The sequence below is a fragment of the Phallusia mammillata genome, chromosome 6, assembly GCF_965637545.1.
Source record: "Phallusia mammillata chromosome 6, kaPhaMamm4.hap1.1, whole genome shotgun sequence".
Classification (NCBI taxonomy): Eukaryota; Metazoa; Chordata; class Ascidiacea; order Phlebobranchia; family Ascidiidae; genus Phallusia; species Phallusia mammillata.
Window position 1 is genome coordinate 15,096,453 of NC_137257.1, and position 25,193 is coordinate 15,121,645.

General features: G+C 36.3%; 3 protein-coding genes across 4 annotated transcripts; all 3 read right to left on the reverse strand.

Annotated features, from left to right (window-relative positions):
• Positions 1 to 5,590: 5,590 nt before the first annotated feature.
• On the reverse strand, positions 5,591 to 7,766 carry LOC145233047 (uncharacterized). The gene is made up of 4 exons (XM_080097706.1): positions 7,467 to 7,766; positions 7,071 to 7,256; positions 6,325 to 6,476; positions 5,591 to 5,738 (listed from the first exon to the last, which is right to left on the reverse strand). Exons 1-4 carry the CDS (start codon positions 7,764 to 7,766, stop codon positions 5,645 to 5,647), a joined length of 732 nt encoding a protein of 243 aa, XP_079953832.1. The 3' UTR covers positions 5,591 to 5,644.
• A 2,089-nt stretch (positions 7,767 to 9,855) lies between these two features.
• On the reverse strand, positions 9,856 to 14,172 carry LOC145233046 (galactosylceramide sulfotransferase-like). Of its 2 annotated transcripts, XM_080097704.1 has the most exons (7): positions 13,772 to 14,170; positions 13,055 to 13,240; positions 12,634 to 12,785; positions 12,359 to 12,553; positions 11,968 to 12,115; positions 11,641 to 11,760; positions 9,856 to 10,172 (listed from the first exon to the last, which is right to left on the reverse strand). In XM_080097704.1, the coding sequence occupies exons 1-7, from the start codon at positions 13,976 to 13,978 to the stop codon at positions 9,945 to 9,947; spliced, it is 1,236 nt and encodes a 411-aa protein (XP_079953830.1). In that variant the 5' UTR covers positions 13,979 to 14,170; the 3' UTR covers positions 9,856 to 9,944. The 2 variants fall into 2 exon arrangements, with proteins under 2 accessions (XP_079953830.1, XP_079953831.1); XM_080097705.1 differs by lacking the exon at positions 12,359 to 12,553 and having other exon boundaries at positions 13,772 to 14,172.
• Positions 14,173 to 14,728: 556 nt separating this feature from the next.
• LOC145233045 (uncharacterized) lies at positions 14,729 to 23,182 on the reverse strand. The gene is made up of 8 exons (XM_080097703.1): positions 21,891 to 23,182; positions 21,196 to 21,405; positions 18,949 to 19,104; positions 18,385 to 18,589; positions 17,785 to 17,921; positions 17,172 to 17,343; positions 16,431 to 16,602; positions 14,729 to 16,343 (listed from the first exon to the last, which is right to left on the reverse strand). Exons 1-8 carry the CDS (start codon positions 22,205 to 22,207, stop codon positions 15,781 to 15,783), a joined length of 1,932 nt encoding a protein of 643 aa, XP_079953829.1. The 5' UTR covers positions 22,208 to 23,182; the 3' UTR covers positions 14,729 to 15,780.
• Between the last annotated feature and the right edge of the window lie 2,011 nt (positions 23,183 to 25,193).

Consider the following 25,193-nt stretch of genomic DNA (forward strand, 5'->3'; position numbering starts at 1 on the left):
ACATCGCAAATTCGGGAGTGTATTTATGTTTACTTTGGTGCTTTGTCGTTCCAAAATAATCTTGCTTCCAATACAAGTATGTTCTTGTTGCCATCATAACAATCAGTACCTATAGTTTCCCCCATTCTTTTGCGGCACCTATTTTGAACGACGCGTTTGTTCTTTGTTGACCTTGACAGTTTTTATTTATTGTATGATGTAGGCTATACATAATACAGCGACATGTAAAGTTGTGCAATAATGTAAATTCATAAAAAAGGATTTTTAGGAACACTATGTAGGCTACATAGAGAGTAAACAAAGATAGAACGGAAGTACACCTATAGGCAGGGTTGCCATCGACTTGAATCCAAAAATAAGGACAACCGAAAAATTAAATTTTGAAACGAAACGAAACCAACGTTTTTTTAACAAATCTTTGCATTTATACGTCCCCTGACACATAATATGCAATATTTTGGCCAGAAACAATCTGTTTCAGCAACTCCTTGCTCGTAGTAAATAGAGATGTACCGAATATTCGGTTTGCCGGATTTATTCGGCCGAATCGGTCATTTTTGCAAAGATTCGGTTTCGGCCGAATAATTTGTTGCGATTCGGCCGAAACCGAATCTTTTACGAACATAAATGTAAAGCGTTAAACGTGTCTTTTCTGCTTAAGGTACCACGCAAATCTTTTAAAAGCCCAAACATAACGAAAATCGCGTCAATTTTTATCTTTTTCAACACATTATCGGTTTCCCACTGTTGTCAAAAAAATTAGCAACTCATTGACAGGTTGCCAATCATGCTTGAGGCAATTTTAAACCCTACAGAACTGAAATGAGGACGAAACACAACTATTCTGCACTAATTTCCTGGTAGATAAACATTTTTTTCATGTCAAACGCGTAGCGTACGACTACGCGTGACGTCATAAATGATTCGGTTGATTCGGCCGAATTTATTCGGCAAAACCGCCGAATATTCGGTTTCGGCCGAATCGAAATTTCGCCGATTCGGTACATCACTAGTAGTAAACACCTTGCGCATCTCACGACCGCTAATGTCTCGTTTTACGTTTACTAGTAGCATGGTTTTGACTTGTAATTGTTGAAAATAAGACAAAAGAAGGACTCAAGTCAAAAATAAGGACATTTCTTAGAAATAAGGACATTGAACTTTTCTAAGACACTACCGTTCAAAATAAGGACAAATCTTAGAAATAAGGACGGTATGGCAACCCTGCCTATAGGCTACATAAATAGGTTTGTCATGGTTTGGATTGAGTCGAAGAAATGTAAAATGTATAAAAATTAGACACAATGCTAACCTCTTTTTGTGCTGCTTTTAAGCATGCATTAAAATGATCAAGAACATCCGGGTCATTTTGTTCCGGATCCAGGACAAGTTTTTTTGTTTTGCGAAATATCAGTTTCGGTTCTGTCGCTAAGCAACACCGCTACGTAGTTGGAAATGTTTTGTTTTGAGTAGGAGAAGGACTTAATTCGTATCCGGGTACTTGAACTTGTAGCATACCATATAGACCAGGGGTCACCAACCCTATGACCGCGGTCACCCGGTCGCCCGTTGGATCCTTTCCAGTCGCCCCGCGAGACTGGTTCTGGAAATAAGCCTCTAGTTTACACAAAATGCTGCGCCTTATGTAGATTAAAAGTAATGCAACACGTTTATCTACCATGGACCATTACTACCTAACAAAGCATTATGCAACATTCACGACGTTCGTCTGTTACAAAGTGGTACGCTAAAATATTGTAGACCAGGGGTCTTAAACTCGCTGGCCACATGCGGCCCTGCATTAGTTTTTGTGTGGCCGACAAAGGATTTAAAATTAAAAGTTGTGTTATACTAAGGGCCAAGTAGTGATGCCTATAACGTGCGACAGATACAATAGTTTTAAAGTGTGATCACCAAAACGTGTGCAAAGTTTGGCAATAGTGCTTTTTTGAAGCGACACAAATATTAAGCCTAAAATGATATTTTTTTGCATTCGGAAGATACTAAAGAAGTTGTCAAAATATTTTGTAAACTACTTAACCGACAACCAAATCAACCAGCGACCCACTTTTCAATCGCGATTTAGAGTTGAGAAACACTATTCACGGCTAAAATCGCCATTTTTGGTAAGAATTAGAGGTTGTCTTGACTCCTTTTTTGGTTGTTGGGTCACTATGTGCAATTATTTTCAAAGTCAGCAATAACAGAACTAAAAACTTTAATGTAAACAGTGGTTCACAATTAACCCTGCTTTCGTCAAAACTGCGATGATTATACGCTACCCACAAAACATGGCTTGTTTTACCATGCTTATATTTATGTTTTGAACTGGTAGTGTAGCAGACCGAGTAGATAAATGCAATATTTCACACGAATTGCACGTTATACTTTTGTACGCTGCATTAGAGCAGCGGCCCTTTTGTAGCCATTATGAAGAACAAACGCAAATAGTCCATAAAACGCACATTTCACACGGTTTTCAGGTACATGTTTTGCTTGTATCGGTGAGGTCATATTCTATTTTTAGACATTTTGCCTTGTATTTCGCAGTTATACATGTCCGGTCCCACTGACGTCTATGTGCCTGTTTTCGAGTACATTCTTAACACACAAAAACGACAAATGTGGACTTTGCCCAGTTAAAAGTAACATTTACAAACGTAATTATGTGCAAGAGAAGAAGTTTACTGTTGCATTGTGGGAGTATAAAAGCGCTGTTTTCCGCCTTGAAAGCAGAAAGGTTTGGAATTGTGCAAAAGGATAAATATTGTGTAACTACTCAGAATAAAATTGTGAAGGGATAACTTTGCATTATGATTCAGATGACTTAAATATAGCTATGTCTCAAATTGATGTTGCTGCAGTTCGAGTCAAGAAGACAGCGTTCAACAAGTGAAAGCAGACAGAACGAGGATCCAACAATAACCGAGGCAAGAACATTGTTATTTCTTGTAGCGTTTATTGGAGTAAATATTGACGCCATCGAGGTAAACGCTATAGTAGCCTTTGGGTTTCAGGTTGGTGACCCCTGATATAGACAGTGGTGGGATTCAGCCGGTTCGCACCGGTTAGAACCGTCTCACGAAATTTATGAGATCAGCGAACCGATTAACATTACTAGGTACTGTTAATGGACTTTTTGTAACGGAACCGACTGAAAAATATGACCTTTGTGATAGAACCGGCTGAAAAATTTGAATTCCAATTGCGGGGGCGAGGGTGCGCTCGTGTGCTGTGTTATTGTTTACTTGATTTTGCACAACTATTTCGAAACACCCGGTTTACGCAACAGCCTGTCTTATGGCCAAGCTGTTGGAACATATGAGGAAGACGGGAACATGTAACAACGACACCGAATATGTGCTTCCAATAGTTACTGAATCATGAGAACACATGGAACAGTAAAGTTACACCGCTCGGTAGCATATGTCGCAAAAGCAGCATATAATTTTTATGGGACGAAAAGTCATGCTTGCAAAGTTAAAATTTTCCATTACTTAATGCTTAGCCAAACCAAAGTGCCAAAATGATGGTTTAAAAGCACGTAACCGCTACACAATACACCGACATTGGGCATAGTGTTAAAGGCAGTATATATATTTTTTTTTTCCGTTACTAACTGACAGATTTTAAAAATCATTTCTATTACTTTACATCTCACGTCCAAACTGTGTAATTTGAGCCAGGGATTTTGTACTAATACGTAATACTAATACCTATTTGACCTTTGAAGATTTCAGAGTCTAATTTGATTGCATTTGTCTATTTGATGGTTCTTGAACACGGTGTACTTCTGCCTTAGACCGAAAAAGTTTGAGAAAGTTGAAGTAAAATGTTTCCCCTACTACAAAAATTGTTGCTTGTGTTAATCAATAAAATATACCAGTTACAACTTACAACTCAATTTTGTCACCGCTGTTTTCTATTCAAACTGCATATTTATTTGAGTTTCCTGTCTTTGCCGTGCACAGTACGTAACTAGAAAAGATGTAAATCAAGAGCTTGGCATATTAAACATGCAAGTCTAATTGACTGAAATTTTAACGGCTTCTTATGCAGTAACAATAAAAGTACACAACTACTAACAGAGATGCGTACTTATATCATTTAAATACTAAATCATGTGGTGCGGACAAAGAAACTTTCATACAATTACGGAAGGGTTTAACTTGGATAAACACAGCGTCCTGAATTTTTATTCATATACTTTTCCATTTCGGCTTCCAGTCTAGAATCCACCTTTACTCCGCTTGAATTTCCAATAATTTTCCACGTTGATCGTTTGTTTCGCTTTTTTCGAAGGGTTTCCAAGTCCTTCGCCATTCTGTTTCGTCCATACGCATCAACCCGTTTCCAGAACGTTCGGTTGAAGTGATCGTAAAGTGCAATGTCCTAAATACATCAGGGGCGTCAGATATAGATCAAGAAACTTTTATGTTTATCTTTCAGCATACATTAACCCAGTGTTATTTACCCTGATGAAGACGATCTGTATATGGCGTCGAAACGTCGGAATAAAATTACATTTGCCATAAGAGCTCTATAAACTTGACATTATGCCTGGCAGCAATAGCTTATATATGTACACCAATCAGAATAATAGAGTTATTCAACATGTATTTTTCTTTTGCAACGTTGTGAAATCAGGTATTGGTAAAATTTCTAACCAACGGTTCTCTTTGCAGCCGTAGCTGAAATTAGCTGTTTGTAACATTGCAGAAAACAAGTTGGGAAAGGTTAGGTTTTATCGCTTGATAGTATACAGCTCTTTGTTCAATTAGTTTCGCATACTATACAAATCACTGTTTTTAATATTTGTGCCCAACGTCCCTCGAAACTGTATAAATAACTTTACATGTTCCGTGTTCAACAAGACCACTAAAAAGGCGTATAATTCTCTTCTTTTTGTGGGACATTGCCTTTCATAGAAAGTTTGCTATAGCTGTTATTTAGCAAGTGCTGACATGCATATGTTTAATGTAGTGTTTATTTTTTGTGACTTACATGTTCAAATAATAGCATGATAGTTCGTCATCACACATGTTTGAATTCCAGATGAAACTACGTTGTATTTGTCGGCATAAGTTATTAGCTAATAGCAATGTTGTTAGCAGTTCCGTATTGTCCTAAACTGGCGCTATAGTCTTCAAACTTGGTACATTTCCTCTTATTAGAGCAAGCAATATGACTTACCAGAACACAGAATATTTTCTTATGTAGAGTTTTTAAGAAAAGATACTTAGTATTCGAGCTCGTTTTTTTAAATTTAAATACATTTAAATGCGAAGATGGTTGTAAAAACGCTACCGTATTCATACAATTACTTACAACATTATAGAGGTGATCAAAGTTTTTTTGTTCTTGCGTATCCATTGTAGTTGGTCGAACGTAGTGTCGTGCCGAGTTCATGTGTCTGGCATCCAAAACATTCCAGTTCATGCAAAGAAGATCCTGACACAGAGTTTGTTTGTAATAATAATCGAAGCTTAGTCGAGATTCAAAAGGTGTAAACATTTTTTGATGGTAAGTGAACTTTTACATGCCTAGCATTACGTTGTTCTATCATGTCTCATCTTGCAATCATACCTTTAGAAGTATCAGAGATTCACTGTAATATTCCAGTATCATTACTAGATCCATGTTTTCATCCAATTAATTTTTTGATTTGATTTTCAATTTTATTTACATCGGTCAACATCGGATCAATTCCCAAATCATGTGATTGGAGATTGCGAAATCTGGTATGGCAATCATGTAAAAGTGATTTTTGTGTGTAACATTCTACCTTAAATTTGTTGTGGTAAACATTCAACTATTTAAAGTTTAAATATATTGGGTGCACACTTGAATATATTGGGTGCACACTTGAATAAATCAAGTAACTTTCCGTATAAAAGTATTTCCCGAAAAATTTATTCACGTAAATGCTTTGGTTACGAGTTTAAATCCTTTTCATGATAGGTATTCAAACAAATTTGACTTTTCTTAGCACCAAGTTGATTAACATTTTAAGGCAAAAAAACAACCTAAAATAAAATGGAACTGAAGAATTGAAGAGATCAGCAGCTTTAGACAGGAACTCGGTGGTATTCATAGTTTCACTGCTTTCAATATATGCTTTTGGCATTCCTCCACAACTGGGTTTTATTTTTGTGAGAGATGTAAAAAAATTGTGCGCTGAACGAAAATTCTCCAAAGGTTTCCGAATCAATGTTATATACCTGCAATGATCTCACTGTTTATCTCCCGATACTATACATCTCTGTCCAAATTATAGTTAAAAAAAAGAAAAAATAACACAAATGAAAATATTTTCGCAAGTACCTCGTGTCAGGATGAAAACAATTTCTCATTTCCTCGTTGTCAAATCTGATGTGGTTAAGGTTGATTGAAGCTTTGGTCGGCAACTTAAATTTGCACTTAAAGCGACCGGGATAACCTCCTGTATAGGGTGCAGGAAACGCAGCGGTTTGAAACTGCAAAAATGATTAGATTTATTCCAAACAACTACTGGAAATATCTGATTTGTTTTGTTTTGAATTTTTCAGAACATGCTTATGTGTTCTGAATAGCACAGAGTTGAATATCAGACGAAAGATTGGTTCATGTTCGGCCTCAAGTTTAAATAAAATGTGTTCGATTCGGCTCGATTTCACAATTAATCATTTTCGTATCGTTAATCTAACTTGCGGGCTTATTATTGCATGATTGTTCTCATTTATGAAACGGTAAGGAAATATAATATCTTGCAGCTGTTCGTATTCTAATTTCTATATAGCTAAAGTTTCTCAAGTTAACTTCATGTAAAAACTGCACAAAATAATAAAAAAACTTTTGTAACAAGATAAACAAAAACAAATTAGTCGTTTCCAACCACAGGTTCTAGGTTCGGTGCCGGGTTTGTGAGAATTAGACACCAAGCAAATAAGTTAGCAGAAATGCGCAGAATCAAAAATTTCTTGGCGCGATACAAGCTTCCAAATAGAATTAAAAGGTCATTGAGTGGATTTGACAAATCATAGCTTAATAAAAACCTTGGCTACGCGCAAGCTCCAATCTTAAGACTTTACCTTTGTCCATTTGTTTTTTGTGACAAATCTCTGTAACATGGCCTTCATTGAAGTTGAACCAGTTTTGTGAATCTTTACGTACACAAATTTTGACACCGGTTTACTGCACTGTTTCTTGCCTTTTGCGTCCTCATGTACGTGTCCCTTTACCGTTGAAGAAGGTTCCCTTACTGATTGAAAACTTTTCTGAAGTAAACAAAAACAGTTGGTGGATCATGACTGATAGCTCTTCCAACACGCTGTGTTATGAAGCGTTGTATGTGACGGGTGCTCGCCAGAGAATGGGTTTGGATGGTTGTTTTTTTCCACGGGGTGTTAAGTTAGCTTCTCACTTCATGGTGGAAACATAGTGGTAACACTTTATTGGGTAATTCTTTGCACCTTCCTATGACTTACCTTTAAACTGTCATCTAGTTGTTCATCATTGTTAGAGAAGAGTTTTGGTTCGATCGTTGGCGCATCAATTAAAAATTCCCCAAAGTACATTAAGGCCAGTGACAAACAAATCAAAAAAACAACACCAGTTTTGAATGCTCCTAACTGTTGCATTTTGTTAATTTCTCTACAAAAGCTTTCAAATGGTTTTAAACAGGGGTCTACAACACGCAGACCGCGGGCCAGATACGGCGTCATTAGCAAATGAAAAAAGTAATTATATCTTGTGTAAATAAACGTTTCAGAGTCTATGTAATACATCTACATAGATACATCTCGGTAGCTCAAACATCATTGTTTAATTGCTAGTTAAAGGCTCAGAAGGCTTGCTGCCTATTCTGTTAAGTCTACTATATTACAAACTGTGCAGGCTGTCATTATTCGCACAATTTACGCCGGAAAAGACCTGTCACTAATACTAGTTATTTGATTGCGCCAGGGTCGGTGCCATTATATTCTCTTAATCCATCAATGTTTTTAATCTGTTTACTATTTTCTAGCATTACCTTCAATAAGTGTAAAATCTTGAAACCGCAGAGTAGGATAAAGCAGGGGTGCAGAACCTGTGGCCGCGAAGGCGAGTTTGTGCGGCCGTGACCATGTGTATTAAAATAGCGGCCGTGACGTATCTGAACTATTTTGCTAAATATTTTGATTTTGAAACTGCTCAAAAACGATTTCGTGGGACTGTAAAAAGATTACCCGCCTCGTAACCATATACGCCAGACTTTTTGTACGCTAGTTGTGTGCAAACAATGCGAAAAAACAGGCACCGGCATCGTCACAATACAGATTATGACGTCATTAACCTTTAGCTCTGTTCAGCTAAATGTATGCACCAAATAGGAAATGATTAAACTGACCTATTTAGACGGCTTTAGATGGTATATGTGTCATATAAATCTTTTTTCACACCAGTAATTTTGAAACAAAAGCAAGCAAGCATTTTGCGGCCGTTGGTGAAATAACGACCTGTATAGGCTACCTTGTACTTTTTTTCATGCATTTTCACTCTTTCATTTCATGAGTCTCTTTTTGATCAAAACGTTTATGTGGTTGCTCATAAAACAACCCATGACTAAAGTAACCGATTATAACACCGATACCAGCGAATGCAGTTACCACGTATTGCAACTCGAAACTTATACTTTTTATCTATTTTTTATTGCTACATATTTGAAAAAATATTTCTATTATTTTACATCTGTGAAGTGACCTATCCATGTGCTGTCGCCCAACGTAGCTTGGTAAGAACAGTATGTGATGAAACAATGATGATGAAACAATGTGTGACGTCATAAAGGCACATTGTGGTGATATATGTTATTGTATGTTTAGGTGTGTACCAGTAATTGCTGTCTCTCCGGTTACCACAACAGTTGGTAAGATTTGTGATGTACTTGTGCATTCATAGCGCAGTGTGTCAATGACATTATGCAGAACATTCGCCCGCAAACACTTTTTATTCGTATAGCAGAGTTTACAATTGTATAGGCTATATACCAGGGGTGGCCAAACTGCGGCTCCCGAGCTGCATGTGGCTCATTAAGCCTTTGACTGCGGCTCTTTGATACTGCACATGGCATGCATTTCCCATCTTGCAGCTGTTTAACCAGATGATGAAACAATGCATTCTTTCACGTATTAACAATAGGCTGACTGTTTGTCATAACCAATGTACATTCTGAAAACAAACCGAAAGGACATTATTGTACAGAAGCGTGCTACATTGCGCATTGTAGTCAAATATATGATTTAAGCCGTAAGTCAGTGCTGAAATTAAATGCATTTTACATTTGTATTGCAGCTTCTACTAGTAATAACTGCAAAGTTTAAACCTGTGCCTTGTCAGTCAAGCTTCGCTCAATCATTACAAAACTAGTAACTTGAAACGTCATTACGAAGCTAAATACGAAACTTTCCCATGATATCAGCCTAATTTCAAACACCTTGCAGCCCAGGTGGGACTCACGGTAGAGCTACTAGCACGATACGTTACGCCTGATCAAAGAACCTTACCGATTGAAAACTTTTCTGAAGTAAACAAAAACAGCAAAAACAGAAGTAACAAAAACATGACTGATAGCTCTTCCAATACGCTGTATTATGAAGCGTTGTATGTGACGGGTGCTCGCCAGAGAATGGGTGTTAGTTACCTTCTCACTTCATGGTGGAAACATAGTGGTAACACTTTATATTTTAGGCCTACTTTCTCGCTTGGAGAAGATGTATGCTAGGCTAAATTGAGAGTTTGGCGTATTGAACGGTGAAGTCTTGACCGAAATTTTAGCGGCTTCTGATTATGCGGTAACAATAAAAGTACATAATTGATGATAACAGAGTATACAAATCAATATTTAAATATTTATTTGCGTAACAAATTTTGTGGTGCACAAAATAAAGGTAAAAAACTTTTATACAATTAAGGAAAATGCTGGTTTAACTTGGATAAACACAGCTTCCTGAATTTTTACTCATATAGTTTTCTATTTCGGCTTCCAGTCTAGAATCCAACTCTACTTCGCTTGAATTTCCAGTAATTTTCCACGTTGATCGTTTGTTTCGCTTTTTTCGAAGGGTTTCCAAGTCTCTCGCCATTCTGTTTCGTCCATACGCATCAACCCGTTTCCAGAACGTTCGGTTGAAATGATCGTAAAGTGCAATGTCCTAAGTACACAAGGGGTGTCAAAATAGGTCCAAAAACTTTTGTATTTATCTGTCCAACATTTTTAATCATTCCAGTAATTGTTAACCAAACAGTAAAGCATTTGTTTCAGTTTCAAGGGATTTTTCAAAGCCATAAGTGATAAATAAAATCATTTCATATACCTGTATTTGACTTTGTTTAAATATTTGGTTTTGTGCAAACATAAAGGCAATAGATTTAATGGTGAAAATAACGGCCCAAATAGACGTTAAAAGCGACATGCTTTATTGATCAAACGTTTCGGCAAATGCTCATGCCATCATCAGTGATATTTTCACCATTAAACTTATGAACAGATCCGTATATAGTGTTCCAAAGGCAATAGAGTTAGTGAAAATGCTATTATTTGGCGTGTAGGCTACTTTTAATTAGACCTCAGGTGGCAACCATATATAACAGCTGTTGACATTTTAACAAACAGAAATCGTCGTTTGATAAAACAGCTTAGAACTAGGTATTTCATAAAAATGAATTGAGTGGGCTATGGTTGAGTCGAAGCATGCAATGAAGGGCAGTTGTCCTAGGACAAGAGCCATACAGATGCAAGGCACTTTCGCCCTTGTGCATGTCAGGCCGTAGAAACCACGAAACATTTGTTTCTCTATTGTCCACTATTGGTTCGTCATCGCACAATTTTGTTGTCTACTGTTTCGAATATTCTGACAGAAAAGTTTAACGCATCATTTCTTTCCAATCTTTCTCCTGGTGCATTTATTCGTTTCATGCTATTTGGTCATCCTGATTTAACAGACACTGTCATTATTCCATGCTGTTCATAAATATTTGCGTGCATGTAATAGATTTTGATTTCTGCTGCCGTTTTATTGACATTTAGCCTCTTTCGTTCGCTTTTCCTTTTTTGTTTACTATTATTGTCGTTTATCCTTTATGTGAAAATACGTTTATTTCTCGTATGGTGACACAACAAAGGACAGTTTTCAGTTTCCGGACTGTCGTCTGATTGTCGTAAAATAAAAAAAAGAATTGGCGGGCTACACAAATTACAGTCCTTAATATTTGTTCTCTACTTTCCACAATATTCTTTGTTAGCTGTTAACTAGCAATGTTTTGATCCCTATGATTAACAAGATTACTGAAAACGCTTTTCATTCGTCTTGTTCTAAGGACATGTGACTAGCACTGTCTTACTAAAAAAATGCCTAAAACTTTTGTTTAGAATTTTTGACGTAAGGATTAAGACCAATATGTGTATTTTTAATTTACTATATGAGTTAAAATTTAAACATGATAATTAGTCATCGCCAGATTTAATCTCATTAGAGCAGGCAATGACTTACCAGTAAACAAAATGTTTCCTTGTGTGAAGTTTTATTAAGAAAAAGCGTTTTTTGAATTTAAACACAAATTCGTGGTTCAGGAATGCGAAGTTGGTTGTAAAGATGCTACCGTATTCACACAATAACTTACAACATTGTAGAGTTGATTAAAGTCATTTTGTTCTTGCGTGTCCATTGTCGTTGTTCTAACGTAGTGTCGTGCGTTCATGTGTGTGACATCCAAGACGTCCCAGTCCATGCAAAGAAGATCCTGAAAGAGAGTTGTTTGTAATAATAAAGCTTGGACGGGATTCAAAGGGTGTAAACTTTATTTCACGCGAACTCTTATTACTAATAGGGGCTTGCAAATCGGCAATAGTGTATGTCACATCACATAAAAAAACGTTGCATGATGGTAAGTGAACTTAACACGCTCAGCAATACTTTGTTTGTATCAGGTTACACCTTGCAATCATACCTTTAGAAGTATCAGAGATTCACTGAAATGTTCCAGTATCATTACTAGATCCATGTTTTTATCCAATTTTTTGATTTGACTTTCAATTTTATTTGCATCAGTCAACATCGGATCAATTCCCAAATCATGTGATTGAAGATTGCGAAATCTGGTACCAATTATGTAAAAGTGATTTGTTGTGTAACATTCTACCTTGTATGTTTGTGGATTTGTTGTGGTAAACATTCATTAACTATTAAAAGTTTAAACAGTTATTGGGTGCAAAAAAAAACGATTGAATAAATTAAAATTAAATACCTTTCCGTAAAAAAGTATTTCGCCAAAAAGGTATTTAAACAAAATTGACTTTTGTTAGCACCAAGTTGATTAACATTTTAAGAATAAAAATAACCTAAAATAAAATGGAACTGAAGGATTGAGCAGAACAGCAGCTTTGGACAGGAACTCGGTGGTATTCATCGTTTCACCACGTTCTATACTTGCTTTTGGCATTCCTTTACAACTGGGATGCATTTTTGCGAGAGATGAAAAAAAATTGTGCGCTGAACGAAAAGTGTCCAAGGGTTTCCGAATCAACGTTATATACCTGCAATAATCTCAATGTTTCATCTATGTCTAAATTTTTGTTGAAAAAATAACACAATTTCAAAATATTTTCGCAAGTACCTCGTTTCAGGATGAAAACAATTTCTCATTTCCTCGTTGTCAAATCGGATGTGGTTAAGGTTGATTGAAGCTTTGGTCGGCAACTTAAATTTGCACTTAAAGCGACCGGGATAACCTCCTGTATAGGGTGCAGGAAACGCAGCAGTCTTAGACTGCAAAAATGATTAGATTAATTCCAAACAACTACTGTAAAACATTCGTTTTCTCTCAACTTACTTCATGTAAACACTGCACAAAATGATAAAAAAAACTTCTGTATTTAAACAATATAAATAAAAACAAATTAGTCGTTTCCAATCACTGGTTCTAGGTTCGGAGCCGGGTTTGTGAGAATTATGCACCATGGAAAAAAGTTAGCAGAAAGGCCCACGCTTAAAAAATGTGTTGAATTATCTTTTTAGATTTAATCACAAGGCGTTACCTTTGTCCAATGGTTTTTTGCGATAAAGTTCCATAATATGTTCTTCATTGAAGTAGAACCAGTTTTGTGAATCTTTACGTACACAAATTTCGACACCGGTTTACTGCACTGTTTCTTGCCTTTTGCGACCTCATGTACGTGTCCCTTTGCCGTTGAAGAAGGTTCCCTCACTGATTGAAAACTTTTCTGACGAAAAAAACGTTGAATACACTATAAGCATCGAACTGCTAAATAACAGGGTTTTTACCCGGACAACAAGCATACTGGCTTGTAGTGTATTTCTTTATGACAAAATTTCGAGGAGTGATATTAAACAACTGACAGCTATAACCAATATGGCCAATAACGTGGATAAGCTCATTTAATGAATTATATGCAACTATTTCTGATTTTTTAAGTGTAATTAACGTCCTGTGGGTCCAAAAAATCATCATGGAACATCTGGCCTAGGTGGTGTAAGTTTATTTTTATTGAAATTGAAACGTTATGGAACGCACAATTGGCGAATCACTGAACGCTCTACCACTACACTGTATTATGAAGCGTTATAAGTGACGGGTGCTGGCCAGGGAATGAGTTTGAATGGTTGTATTTTTGCTTTGGAGTGTTAAGTTTGCTTTTGCACCTGACGAAACTGTAGGCCTACTTAATGTTTTAGCAAAATTTTAATCCTTTGTCCAGACAATATTTATGATTCTTAAACTTCGTATGACTCACCTTTAAACTGTCATCTAGTTGTTCATCATTGATAGAGAAGATTTTTGGTTCGATGGTTGGCGTATAAAATAAAAATTCCCCAAAAAAGTACAAAAAGGCCAGTGACAAAAAAATCAAAAAAACAAAACCAGTTTTAAATGTATCTAACTTTTGCATCTTGTTAATTTCTCTCCAAAGGGATGCAACTGATTTGAAACACAATAGCATTTAAGTAAAATATCCTATAGTTACCTTGGATTCATACCAAATAATACAAACAATTTTGATTGAGTGGCCGCGTCTAATAGCAAATACTAAACTGTTAATAAATGTCTCAAAGCCTATGTAATAGAACTACATACAATACATCTCGGTAGCTCAAAAATCCTTGTCTAGTTGCTCGTTAAAGGCCTATAAGGCTTGCTGCTTATTCGATAAGTCGAAATGAATAAAACTCTAAAGCCGGGCTGCCATAGTTCGCACTATTTACGCCGGAAAAGACCTGTCACTAAACTAGTTATTTGATTGCGCCAGGGTCGGTGCTATTATATTCGCTTAATCCCTCGCTCCAGCGTTGCCTTCAATAAATGTAAAATCTTGAAACCGCCGTATTGTGTTAAAGAAACATTTTTGTATTCCGATTGGGGCTGTAATCAAACAAATAATTATTTATGTTTTTGAAGTTGTTATTATTTAAAACTTATCAAATAATGCTGTACCCACAGTACACAAGGGCCATTGAGGGGACCATACCAAATCAGCTGGGAAAAACGCCTTCAATGAGCTGTATTGTGTTTTGTTTATGAGTGAGTCCTGATGGTCCGCAGAGGCGCTTCAGGGCTGATCCAAGTCATGAATTTATGTTCATTAATGCTAAATATTTACTCAATTTTAAACATACATTTGTTCCATGCAGTAAACCTCAAAGTAGGTGCAAAGTCAAATTAAATAAACAATTGATAGTGACTTTTTCGTGACACGAAGTTTAAAAAAAAACACTACAATAAGTGTTTTTAACCTTATAGACCAGGTTCGGCTAAGTATTTAGATACTGTGCGGCAACCTTTTAACATACGATTTAAGATCAAACATAAATCCCGTATTACCCCTTCATCCACAAATGTTTTTTATACATTTTATGCATATATATAACCGAAAGCAGACTAAATAAATGGAAAGATAACATTCGCTAAAAAGGAGGGTCACAACATAAGAAAATTAATATATATATATAAATTTAAAAATAAAATAATGAGTAGACTTACTTTATTGGTTGTGAGTTGTGACTATTACAAAGATGCAATGTGCTGCGTTTGGTGCACCCGCCATAGGACAGAAACATAATAATAGGTTAACTACCCTGCATTCGATAACAGCCCAAGTTCCTGTGTGTTCCACAAAACAAACACTGCTCAGCGGAATATTTCAAACAAAGGAACATTTAATACGTGGTGGTGAAAGTAAGCTACATTGTTTTGCGCAGCTGTTGCAAAAAATGATTTAGTATCTAGTTGTTGATTGGCCACTGTTTTCTCGCGCTAGTGGATTCTAGTTGTGAAGTTTAGGTTGGCCCGAAAACGAATATGCGATGCTTTGTTGTCGGGTCAAACTTTTTAAATTTGGCAGAAACAAAACTTTTTCAGTTTTTGAAATAAATGTCAGAAATTACAAACGAAACAAGTTGTCTGGAAAATATCAGATGTAATGTTCATCCACCAGAAAGAAAAGGGGGATTTTTTTAGAAAATGCAACACAAGTTGTTTTCAAGTAAGCTGAGGCATTTCTTAGTAAAATACATTGCCTTGAATTTTATATATATGGATAAGTTATTAGGCTTTCGTAGACAAATGGACATGCAATGATCAAGTCGCAATGTATAGTACTCTAATATGTGTATATGTACACAGTCAACAGTTCTTTTTTGCACTGTCTAAACAGCGCAAACTCTTTCAAAACACTACTACGGCCAGTCACGTTGCATCTTTATGCGCCTGCAAATTATCTAATGTCAATTATCCCCCAGCGTGACGTCAGCGTTGCGGTCGCGTAGTTCGCTGTGGTTCCGGGGGTCTGTGTTGAGTGATGGGACTGTTTAACCCCGAACCATACCCCGAGCTTTTGGACTGGCCGAAAGTTACTTTTTTGTCGGCGAAACTTTTTCTTTTTCTGGCGACCAGGGTTTCGTCGCCACTAGCAACATCTTCACGACAAGCTTCGATTTTTCGTTGAAGTCTCGCAGCCCGTCGCCTGTTGTTGTAACCCCACACCGCCAGAAAGAACGACGCCAAAAGACCGACGCACGACACACAGGCAAGCACACCAATGAGTACAATCCGAAGCAATGGAATTCCCTGCGTTGCTTGAGTGCAACCTCCAATGGGATTACCACTTGTATCGGGAACAGGTTGAATTTCGCTCATATCGTTTGATGCGCCTTTGACCTGCACCGCCACCGAGCGGACATCATCACCGTTTTGAGTTGCCGCTACACAGTGGTAGATACCATCATCGTTGATTCTGGCATATCGGACGCGCATATCGTTGTCCAAAGAGCCTCGAGAAACGCTAGTTGTTTGTGGTTGCAAATAAGATCCTAGATAAGAGCAAGAACAGCATGAAAATTGTAAGACGTTTTTTAAACGGTAACATTTCGAGGCCTAAAGAAATTTGGAGATCTTACTAGCTGGGGTGTACCACTTGATAATGGCATCTGGTGTTTCTGTCGCTGCACACGGAAGATTAAAGTTTTCGCCGGCTAACACTTCCATAACATTCCTATCAACAAATTTGTTGATCTTTGGCGGTTGGCAGTTGGTAAGATTTGTCATGAATAAATCTGTGAGGTTTTGATTCTTAAAAATAAAATAAAACAGCACGTTTTAACAGCTTTGAAAAACGTAACATGTTCGTTAAAAAAAGTCTTTCAAACGAGAGATGAACGACGATATAATACAATATTTCATGACCTTGTTTAGTGCAGGCGCACCTAAAAATGACATTTAGCGTTCACCATTGATAAGAATACGGAAAAAATCTATAAATATTATAAATCTAAATCACTCATATACATTATTTTTTTTTATCTTTTGGCGCACCAGGCTGTCTTCAAGAATGCAACTTTTAAGAACCACTTATCTAATGCAATACGCTGATAATTAATTGATTTATGGTGCAAAATACAGATGCACAGAAAACATGGAAGTTCAGAAATAAGGCGTACAATTATACCTCCCAAATAAGTTCTCAAAAACAATTAGTTAATTAGTTTGTGCTTTAAAAATATATCCACTTTTCCTTTACCGATTGGGCATTAAGAATAGCTAAGAATGGAATGTGAGCACTCCATGTTTGTTTTGTAAAAATATACCTCAACCTTGCTAGCTAAGCAATGTTCGGAATAACCTTACTTATTTAAGCCCACCTGTGCCGACAATGGATTTGAACAAACAACAGGTTCTTCCCCGTTCTTTGCACTGAAGCATGAAGCAACCCATTGCAATCTGCAGTCACATGACCAGTTGTTTCCGGAAAGAATAAGGTTTTTCACATTTGAAAGCTTCGGAGGGAAACTGTTACGCGCCAAAGTTATTAACCTGCAACAAAAAATTGTACAAACATTCGGAAACTAAAATGTAACAAAACGAACAGAATTTACAGGAAACTTTAGGTTTGCAAAGTTTACTGATTTAAGATCTAATTTGAATAATATTTCCTACATATTTGACATTAAGATTTGTGCACCATAAACAAAGCATTTGCAAATGATTGTTTGCCTAAATTTACTTTGGTAGGTGCATTTAGAGTGCATGTCTAACTAGAAATTGGAAAGCAACATTCGTATCAGATTACATTTAATACATATCAGAACCTACAATTGAAAATAGCTGTTAAAATTAATCAGGTCATTACCAACATTTACCGCTTTATAATTGATTGCTAAGAATTTAAAATGTTATATTCGAGAGTGTTATTTGTAAACTTGTTGTGCATAGAATGTTGTTGTGTCTATTTTACTACGGTGCTTAAGTATCAACCTGTTGTTCGAGAAATCAATTGATACAAGGTTGACATTTGTACGCAGTGCAAGGTTCTCTACTTGCATCAAGCCATTGTTGGAAAGATCAATCTTTGTCAACTTATTTAAGTTTGCAAGATCATTCCGCCTTAAAACCTGAAAAATTGAATAAGTGATATTTTCAAAGTCAAATCTCCTCATATGAAGTAAGTGTGATGTGCCCAAATGTCATGCCAAATTTATAATTTAGCATATAGGGTCCAAATGAGCAGTTTTTTTTATACTAACTTGTATACAGCCAACAATTATGTGTATTTGGAGCGCCAACACCAGTTTCGTTTTGACAAGGCCTCTGGTAGTGTTGTTACATTAACCCAAACCGTTTAAGCAATTTGTCAAAAACAAAATAAATAAAACGGTTCTAGCTCGATTGACAACCTGCACGACAGTGATTGTTGAAACGTCTGCATGATGTATTCTTTGCACACAAGTGCTTTGGTAGTTATGTTTTTAATTAAAATAAGTAAATATGTCTATTAATAGCAATTTCTAAACAAAATTTTAAATTTCAAAAATCGAGTTACTCTCTTTTTAAGTTACAATATAAGATAACACTAACGTTTATGTAATTGTTTGATAAGTACAACTCTCGTAGATTGTATAGTTGTCTCATTGCCAACTCGGGAATATCCGTGAGGTTGCATGAGGTCAATTGAAGCGTGTGCAATGATACTGACAAACTGACAAATGTGGTTGGCGACAACCCAAAAGACGACAGGTCAGAAAATTGGTCAATAATCAAAGTACCAAGTTTAACATTCCCCCTGAAAAGAAAACCAAAATATAATTCTATTTAAAAAAATTATGGGTAAGATGAACGTAAATTCTTAAATTTTCTTAAAAAAGGACGTTATACCGAATCAGTCGACGACCAAGCACTTAAATAAATGCTTTTACGAGGTTTACCAATGCTTTGTGTCTTTTTTTATCGCTTGCAAAATCATTTTGAGATAGTCGATTTTTTGTAACCTAAATTTGAATTGCTGAATACTTGGTGACCGACTGATTCGATGTTATGAATATTTTGTTTCCCATCAAAAAACATTATTTCTTGATTTTTAATAAAAACTGATTTTAAAACACAAATATTATGATTAATTAGCAGTCACGGTCACAAACTTACACAAAAGACTTAGACTGCAAGCTCGTAATGAATGGAAACTGTTTGAGATCCAAAACCCGTAAATTGACGAGGGACGACAAGGCATCAGCGGGTAAACCAGTTAGATTACAACCGGACATTCGGAGTATTTTTAGCTGTTTTAATCCAGTAAATGCACTGCAAAATAATAAAGTAACCTTCAAAAAGAATGTGAACTAAAGTCAAAACCGGAAAAACACAAAACGTTTAAAGTCTTTTTTTGTAGAGAAATGTTTTAAACTGCAGAGAAAAATTTTGGGCTTGACTGATGTTGCATAAAACTAGTGATGTACCGAATCGGCGAAATTTCGATTCGGCCGAAACCGAATATTCGGCGGTTTTGCCGAATAAATTCGGCCGAATCAACCGAATCAGTTATGACGTCACGCGAAGCCGTACGCTACGCGTTTGACATGAAAACATGAGTTTATCTACCAGGCAATTAGTGCAGAATGGTTGTGTTTCGTCCTTATTTCAGTTCTGTGGGGTTTAACATTGCCTTAAGCATAATTTCCAACCCGACAATGAATTACTATTTAGTTGTCTGCAGTGGGGAAAACGATAATGTGGTAAAAAATATAATAACTGACAGGATTTTCGTTGGTACTAAGCAGGAAAGACACGCTTAACGCTTCAAATGTGTGTTCATAAAAGATTCGGTTTCGGCCGAATCGCAACAAATTATTCGGCCAAAACCGAATCTTTGCAAAAGTGGCCGATTCGGCAAACCGAATAAATTCGGCAAACTGAATATTCGGTACATCTCTACATGTCAACAATCACACACAATTTCTTTATGAAAGTATTCATCCTCCATCACCAGTTTCATTGTACCAACGTGATTTGCTTAAATTATTGTTATGAAATACTAAGACTCATTGTGAAATAATAAGAATGTAATTGCGTGGGGCGTTGCTGCTACAATACAATAGTAGAGTGTGAGCTTGTTTACTTCATTGCATCTTCATAAAATTCTGTTTGGTATTCCGTAAGATTAGTTCAATGCATACTGTGTTCCGTGGTTCAAAAGAGTTTGAAAACACTGACTTAAAATACCACATTAAAGATGAAATTCATGCGGTATAAGCTATTTTCAAAAAAAGAATGTGATAATTTTAAGCATCAAACCATCACTTAGACGTTTTGTTTTTATTTACTTGTAATTTAACAAAACAATCGACATAGCTCGTGTGACACCCTTCTTATACATCGTGTGTCGGCATTGGTTTTTAACTGATAATGATGAAAAATGGGCAGATTTATCAGAAATTTACCTTTTTTTCTGCTAATGCATTTTTTGTTAATTTAAATTTATTTCAAGTCCCAAGCAAACAGGTATCGCTGCAAGGTGGTCCTGCGTAGTATTCAAAAGCTTACAAATAGTTCTTAGCAAGAATAAGTTGATTCAAAAACACATAAACAGTATCTTACATTAATTTTCTCCTCTAAAAATACACCTGCTATTTATTATAAGCAATATTTAACTGTCCGAATTCGGAAGCTTTTTTTGAAAATTTTGAAGGGGCCCAAACTTCATCACTAAATTAAAATAAAGAAACTGATTGAACTTCTGCTATGGAGCCATGAATAACGAAGTAATTTACCGCAACATACGTAAGGTGATGTTGATAAAACCGTTACTGAAATGGAATACACTGCACATTGATTTATTGGTGGCACCTCAATGAACTTAACGCCATTGACGACATCTTAAAACCATGGGTTATTTATACCAAAGGTCATCGTAATCAGTGGTTTGACAGCAGGCGCAAAAATAAATATGACGTCAGCACAAGGATAAACACGATACTTTGCCGTTTGCAAAAACGCCTTTGATTATACATGTCGAAAGGTAATAGTTAAAAACAAGGTAAAAAAGTCAAGCTATGACTGTCCACTCATAGAACATGCTTTGAAATCATTTTAAAACTATGCAGCTCATTTTTACACTTAGTTGCAATTAGGAACTCAATTTTGTGTTGTTGATACTTTTGGTTTAGTGTTATTTTAACTTTTACAAGACGTTGTTACCAGTGGTGGGATTCAAATTTCTTGTCAGCCGGTTCTATCACAAAAGTCATATTTTTCAGCCGGTTCTGTTACAGAAAGTCAATTGACAGTAACCAGTAATGCTAACCGGTTCTCTGATCTCAACCGGTGCGAACCGGCTGAATCCCACCACTGGTTGTTACATATTTCGCTAAAGTTCTGTATTTTGCATTTGTTTACCGTTGGGAAACGTAGAGCAGTGGATTTCCACTTAAATCTAACTCCTTTAAAGCCATCAGAGATTCGAAATTATTGTTCATCAGAACAACAAGTCGATTTTCGGCCAGGATTAGTCGCTCCAAATTCGGCAAAGAAATTCCAAACACGTCGGGCTCGAGAACACGAATCCGATTTCTACTTAAATCCACAGTGTTGAGATACGGGAAAAACCTGTAACGTATTTGTAAAACAAAGTCTGCAGGTAAACGCATGAAATATTGTATTGTTAAAGATATTTCAAAAACGGACGCTTTTCAAAACACGAGATTAGGTAGTGTGTTTTCAAAACAAGAGTGATCGTTAACCGAGCAGAGACGTGTCTTTTTAAATGTATTCAAACATACAAATAGAAACGACATTTCTCAAAGCCGGGCCAAACCTAAACATATAAGCTTGCAAATTTGTGTAAAATGCGAATTTTTGGTTTGTTCACTAGTTTGAAGCAACAATTGGTGAAAAAAAATTCATAGAGCAAAAAATCTGTTTTTATTTCACATTTTATCATCGTGCCAAATACTGTAACATGTGCCACGTTAAGAGACATTTCCAATGTGTCATGCGAGCGTCACTCCGACAAAAGTTCACCTGGCTGGCGCGCCAACGTGATGTCAATAGCAATTTCCTTCATAAAAGTTTAATCGACAACAGGTACTTACTGAAAGGTTCCTGTCTCCACTTGGGACACGCGGTTCTTGGATATATCAAACTTTACGAGTTGGTTAAGTCCAGCTAAGTGAGCTTGACGAAGAGAAACGTTCTCCAGCACCCAGTTCTTTCTTAAACTTAAAATTCGCGTGTTGGTTGGAATTCGAAACGGCAGCACTTCATCCATACTTTCCTCCAAACCAGTACAAACGACCCTGTATTCCGCTAGCTCACATGTACAGCTCGATGCTCTATCCACAACACAGGCAAGACTGTGTCCCAGAGCTAGGATAACTGCTGCCAGCATGCCAAGTTTAATCACATTCATTTTATTTCTTGTTAACAGCAGCAAATTTCTATCAACACATTGACACCTGCAGAGTAAAGTTAGCGTCCCAGCAAATTGACGTCGTCTAGGGATATCTTGTACGACCACTGAGCGGCCTCATTAATATTTTACGTTGACAAATCAATAAACCCCGGAACCAGACATTTTTCGCATCTGAAGGGGAAATTTACACCTAAAAATTACTTAAATACTAAAATCTGTGCTGCTATTTGGCAAATGTTGATTCAGAATGAAGGTTTAACGTACCATGTATTTGGGCGGCAACAGAAGGCTTAAGGGTTTTGAAATCTAATTTGCAGCTAAATTGCGACGTTGATTGACCCTAATTGCTGTCATTGGTCAATGAAGATTCATTTGTTACGTCTCTGAGCGGCAATCCCCCTGGTACGCAGATTCAACTGTAATCCGATTTGCATCATTAGATTGACTTTTGGGGGGAGAGATAGTGTTTTGATCTATTCACTGATCAGATATCCGGAGATTTTTCCCCAGTGTTTGAGGGGGACATATGTCTAACATTTGCACCATTTATCGCTTTATTTGACTTCATGACATAATCAGGAACAAGTGCTTACTCTGAAATGCACATTTTCGCCTCAGTACATTATTATTATCAGAAGATATTATCGATATCATTTACATTTAACGACATAGTTGGTGTGAAACAGATGCGTATACTTGTAATATGCCATCAGTCATGATTGTTTAAAAAAATGTTTTTGGTAGTTTGACGTCAAAACATTTGGACAAACTGAAAGTTCACATAGACGTTGTGATACAATCCGCTCAGAACGATTGTAAGATATTTGCCTATCGTCTTCAAATGCAACTAAAACCTTTTGGTGGACAAACATTGCACTTTAACATTTTGGCAACCAAGTTATTGACAACACTTGAAACTGCTTGTTGTCAAAAGCCATTTTTTTCTCAGTTAAATTAAAATTATATGGAAGAAAAAAATCTCTATGTGTAAGAAAAAAATTTTTTTTTAGGTACAAAATACATCCTTTTTAAACATAATGTCAAATGTTGCACCTTGCTGTAATAAAATACATCATCTGCAAATTTGGTCTGGTGGGTAAAAACAAACCTTACAAACCTTCAAATGATTGGTAACTACATAATAACCTTCAGCAAAACTAAACAAAACATTCTAGTTCTAAAATTGCTTATTCAAATAAAAGTTTAAACTATCCGGAAAAAGTCTTTCAAAACTTGACTATCTAGGGAAATCCTAACTCTAGATTTAGTGTCGACCGTTCAATCGATTGACGCAAAGGTCAAATCCCACTCGAATTTCGTTTAGCGAGGTTTAGATGGTTCCGAAACATACGGATTAAGATGTTAAGGGCGGGATAAGAGAAAAACAAAGAGGAGATTGTGATTACGTTTTACTGGTATCACAACTTGATTTCTTTCCAAATCTAAATTGCACTTTTTGTATGAATTTAAAAAATACTAAAATCCTAACTTTCTATTCTTAACCATAGGCTGATCAGGTCACTGTTTTTTCTAAACACTACTAAACTTTTAACTTTTGCTGGAAAACATTTATTCTCTTCTAATTTTTGCCCTCAAATCAACCCACCTTGAATATATAATGTTTTTTCTCAGACAAAAAAATTGCAACTGGCAAACATCTAAACGTTCTTTTTATATATTGGCAGTATTACGTAACATACAAAAATGCTAGTCGAACTTTGCAGCCACAAAAGGGTCTCAGACTCATTCACACGCGAAGGTTTAATTAAAACCACAAGCGGTCTATAATCCACGCAATTTGAAACAGTTAAAGCACTAAACCCAAAGAAAGTTTAATTTTCGAAAAAGTGTCGCGCCAGGATCTTTAATTTTGCAGGCCACCCGATCAGTGGGGCACGCAACACCTATGGGGCTATTTCGACGAAAAAAGTTTAATCCTCTTAGTCCAGAAAGGCGTAAGCGATCCAGGTTTGAAATTGACCAACATACAATATTGATGTTAATCCGTCACGAGTGACAGGATAAAAAGGTGACTGCATTGGTGTTCCAGTAAATGTGTGACAACTCCAGTGTCCCCTATAGCACTTTTAAACTCTGCGTCAAAAACCCCTTTATTTGTATTGCACTTTCTCTTATTTTTCGGCATTAGACGCTTTACTTATTTCCTTTTATCGTCTTGATCGCTTGTGTTTGCGGAAATGACTTATCCTGCTAATGTAGCACATTTTAAATTGTCATGTTACGTCGCTACAGTTCCGCAAGTTTGACATGGACACAATTTTTGATAATTTATACTCTAAACCTGCAACTGCCAAAACAGGTAAAATTTGAAATTTGAAAACAAATTTAAAACTAGCAGAAAATGCCAACTGCGGTAGTGAATTTAAATGTCCCGAAAATATTTATGTAAAAAAAAACACAAAACAATTTTATTTATATGGTTTAATGTTTTTTACAGCAGTGGTAGCCTATAAAACAAAATGTTTTTGATGTAACCAGACGTACTTCGTGAAAAAAACCCGATTGAATTTGAAAACTTGAGAACTAATTTCATTCGCTAGTCGTGTTATTGTGTCACACAAAAAGTACCTAGTATCATAACCACCAAACAATGTGTCGGATGCATTGGCGTTTATATATGTTCCACAAACATAAATACCTGACAGACCAAACATTAGTTACGTGTATTATTCGTCGTGTTAATTGCACCATGTCTATGTAAAATTGAGTAATCCGTATTTCCGGACGTAACATGAAAAATTGATGGCCCGCGCGATTGAATCAGTGCGATATAACGACTTTGTTGGCAAATTACCCAAGTTTAGATGTAAAATTATTGCCAAATATCCATCACGTTGCACATAATCGAAAATATCTGTTTTCCAGACCAATTAACACATTAAAAACCACCAAAGATCAGAAAACATAAGGCTCGGACTTAGAGCAGCTTAAAAGGAGCAGAGTAACTAATGAAGTTGAAAAA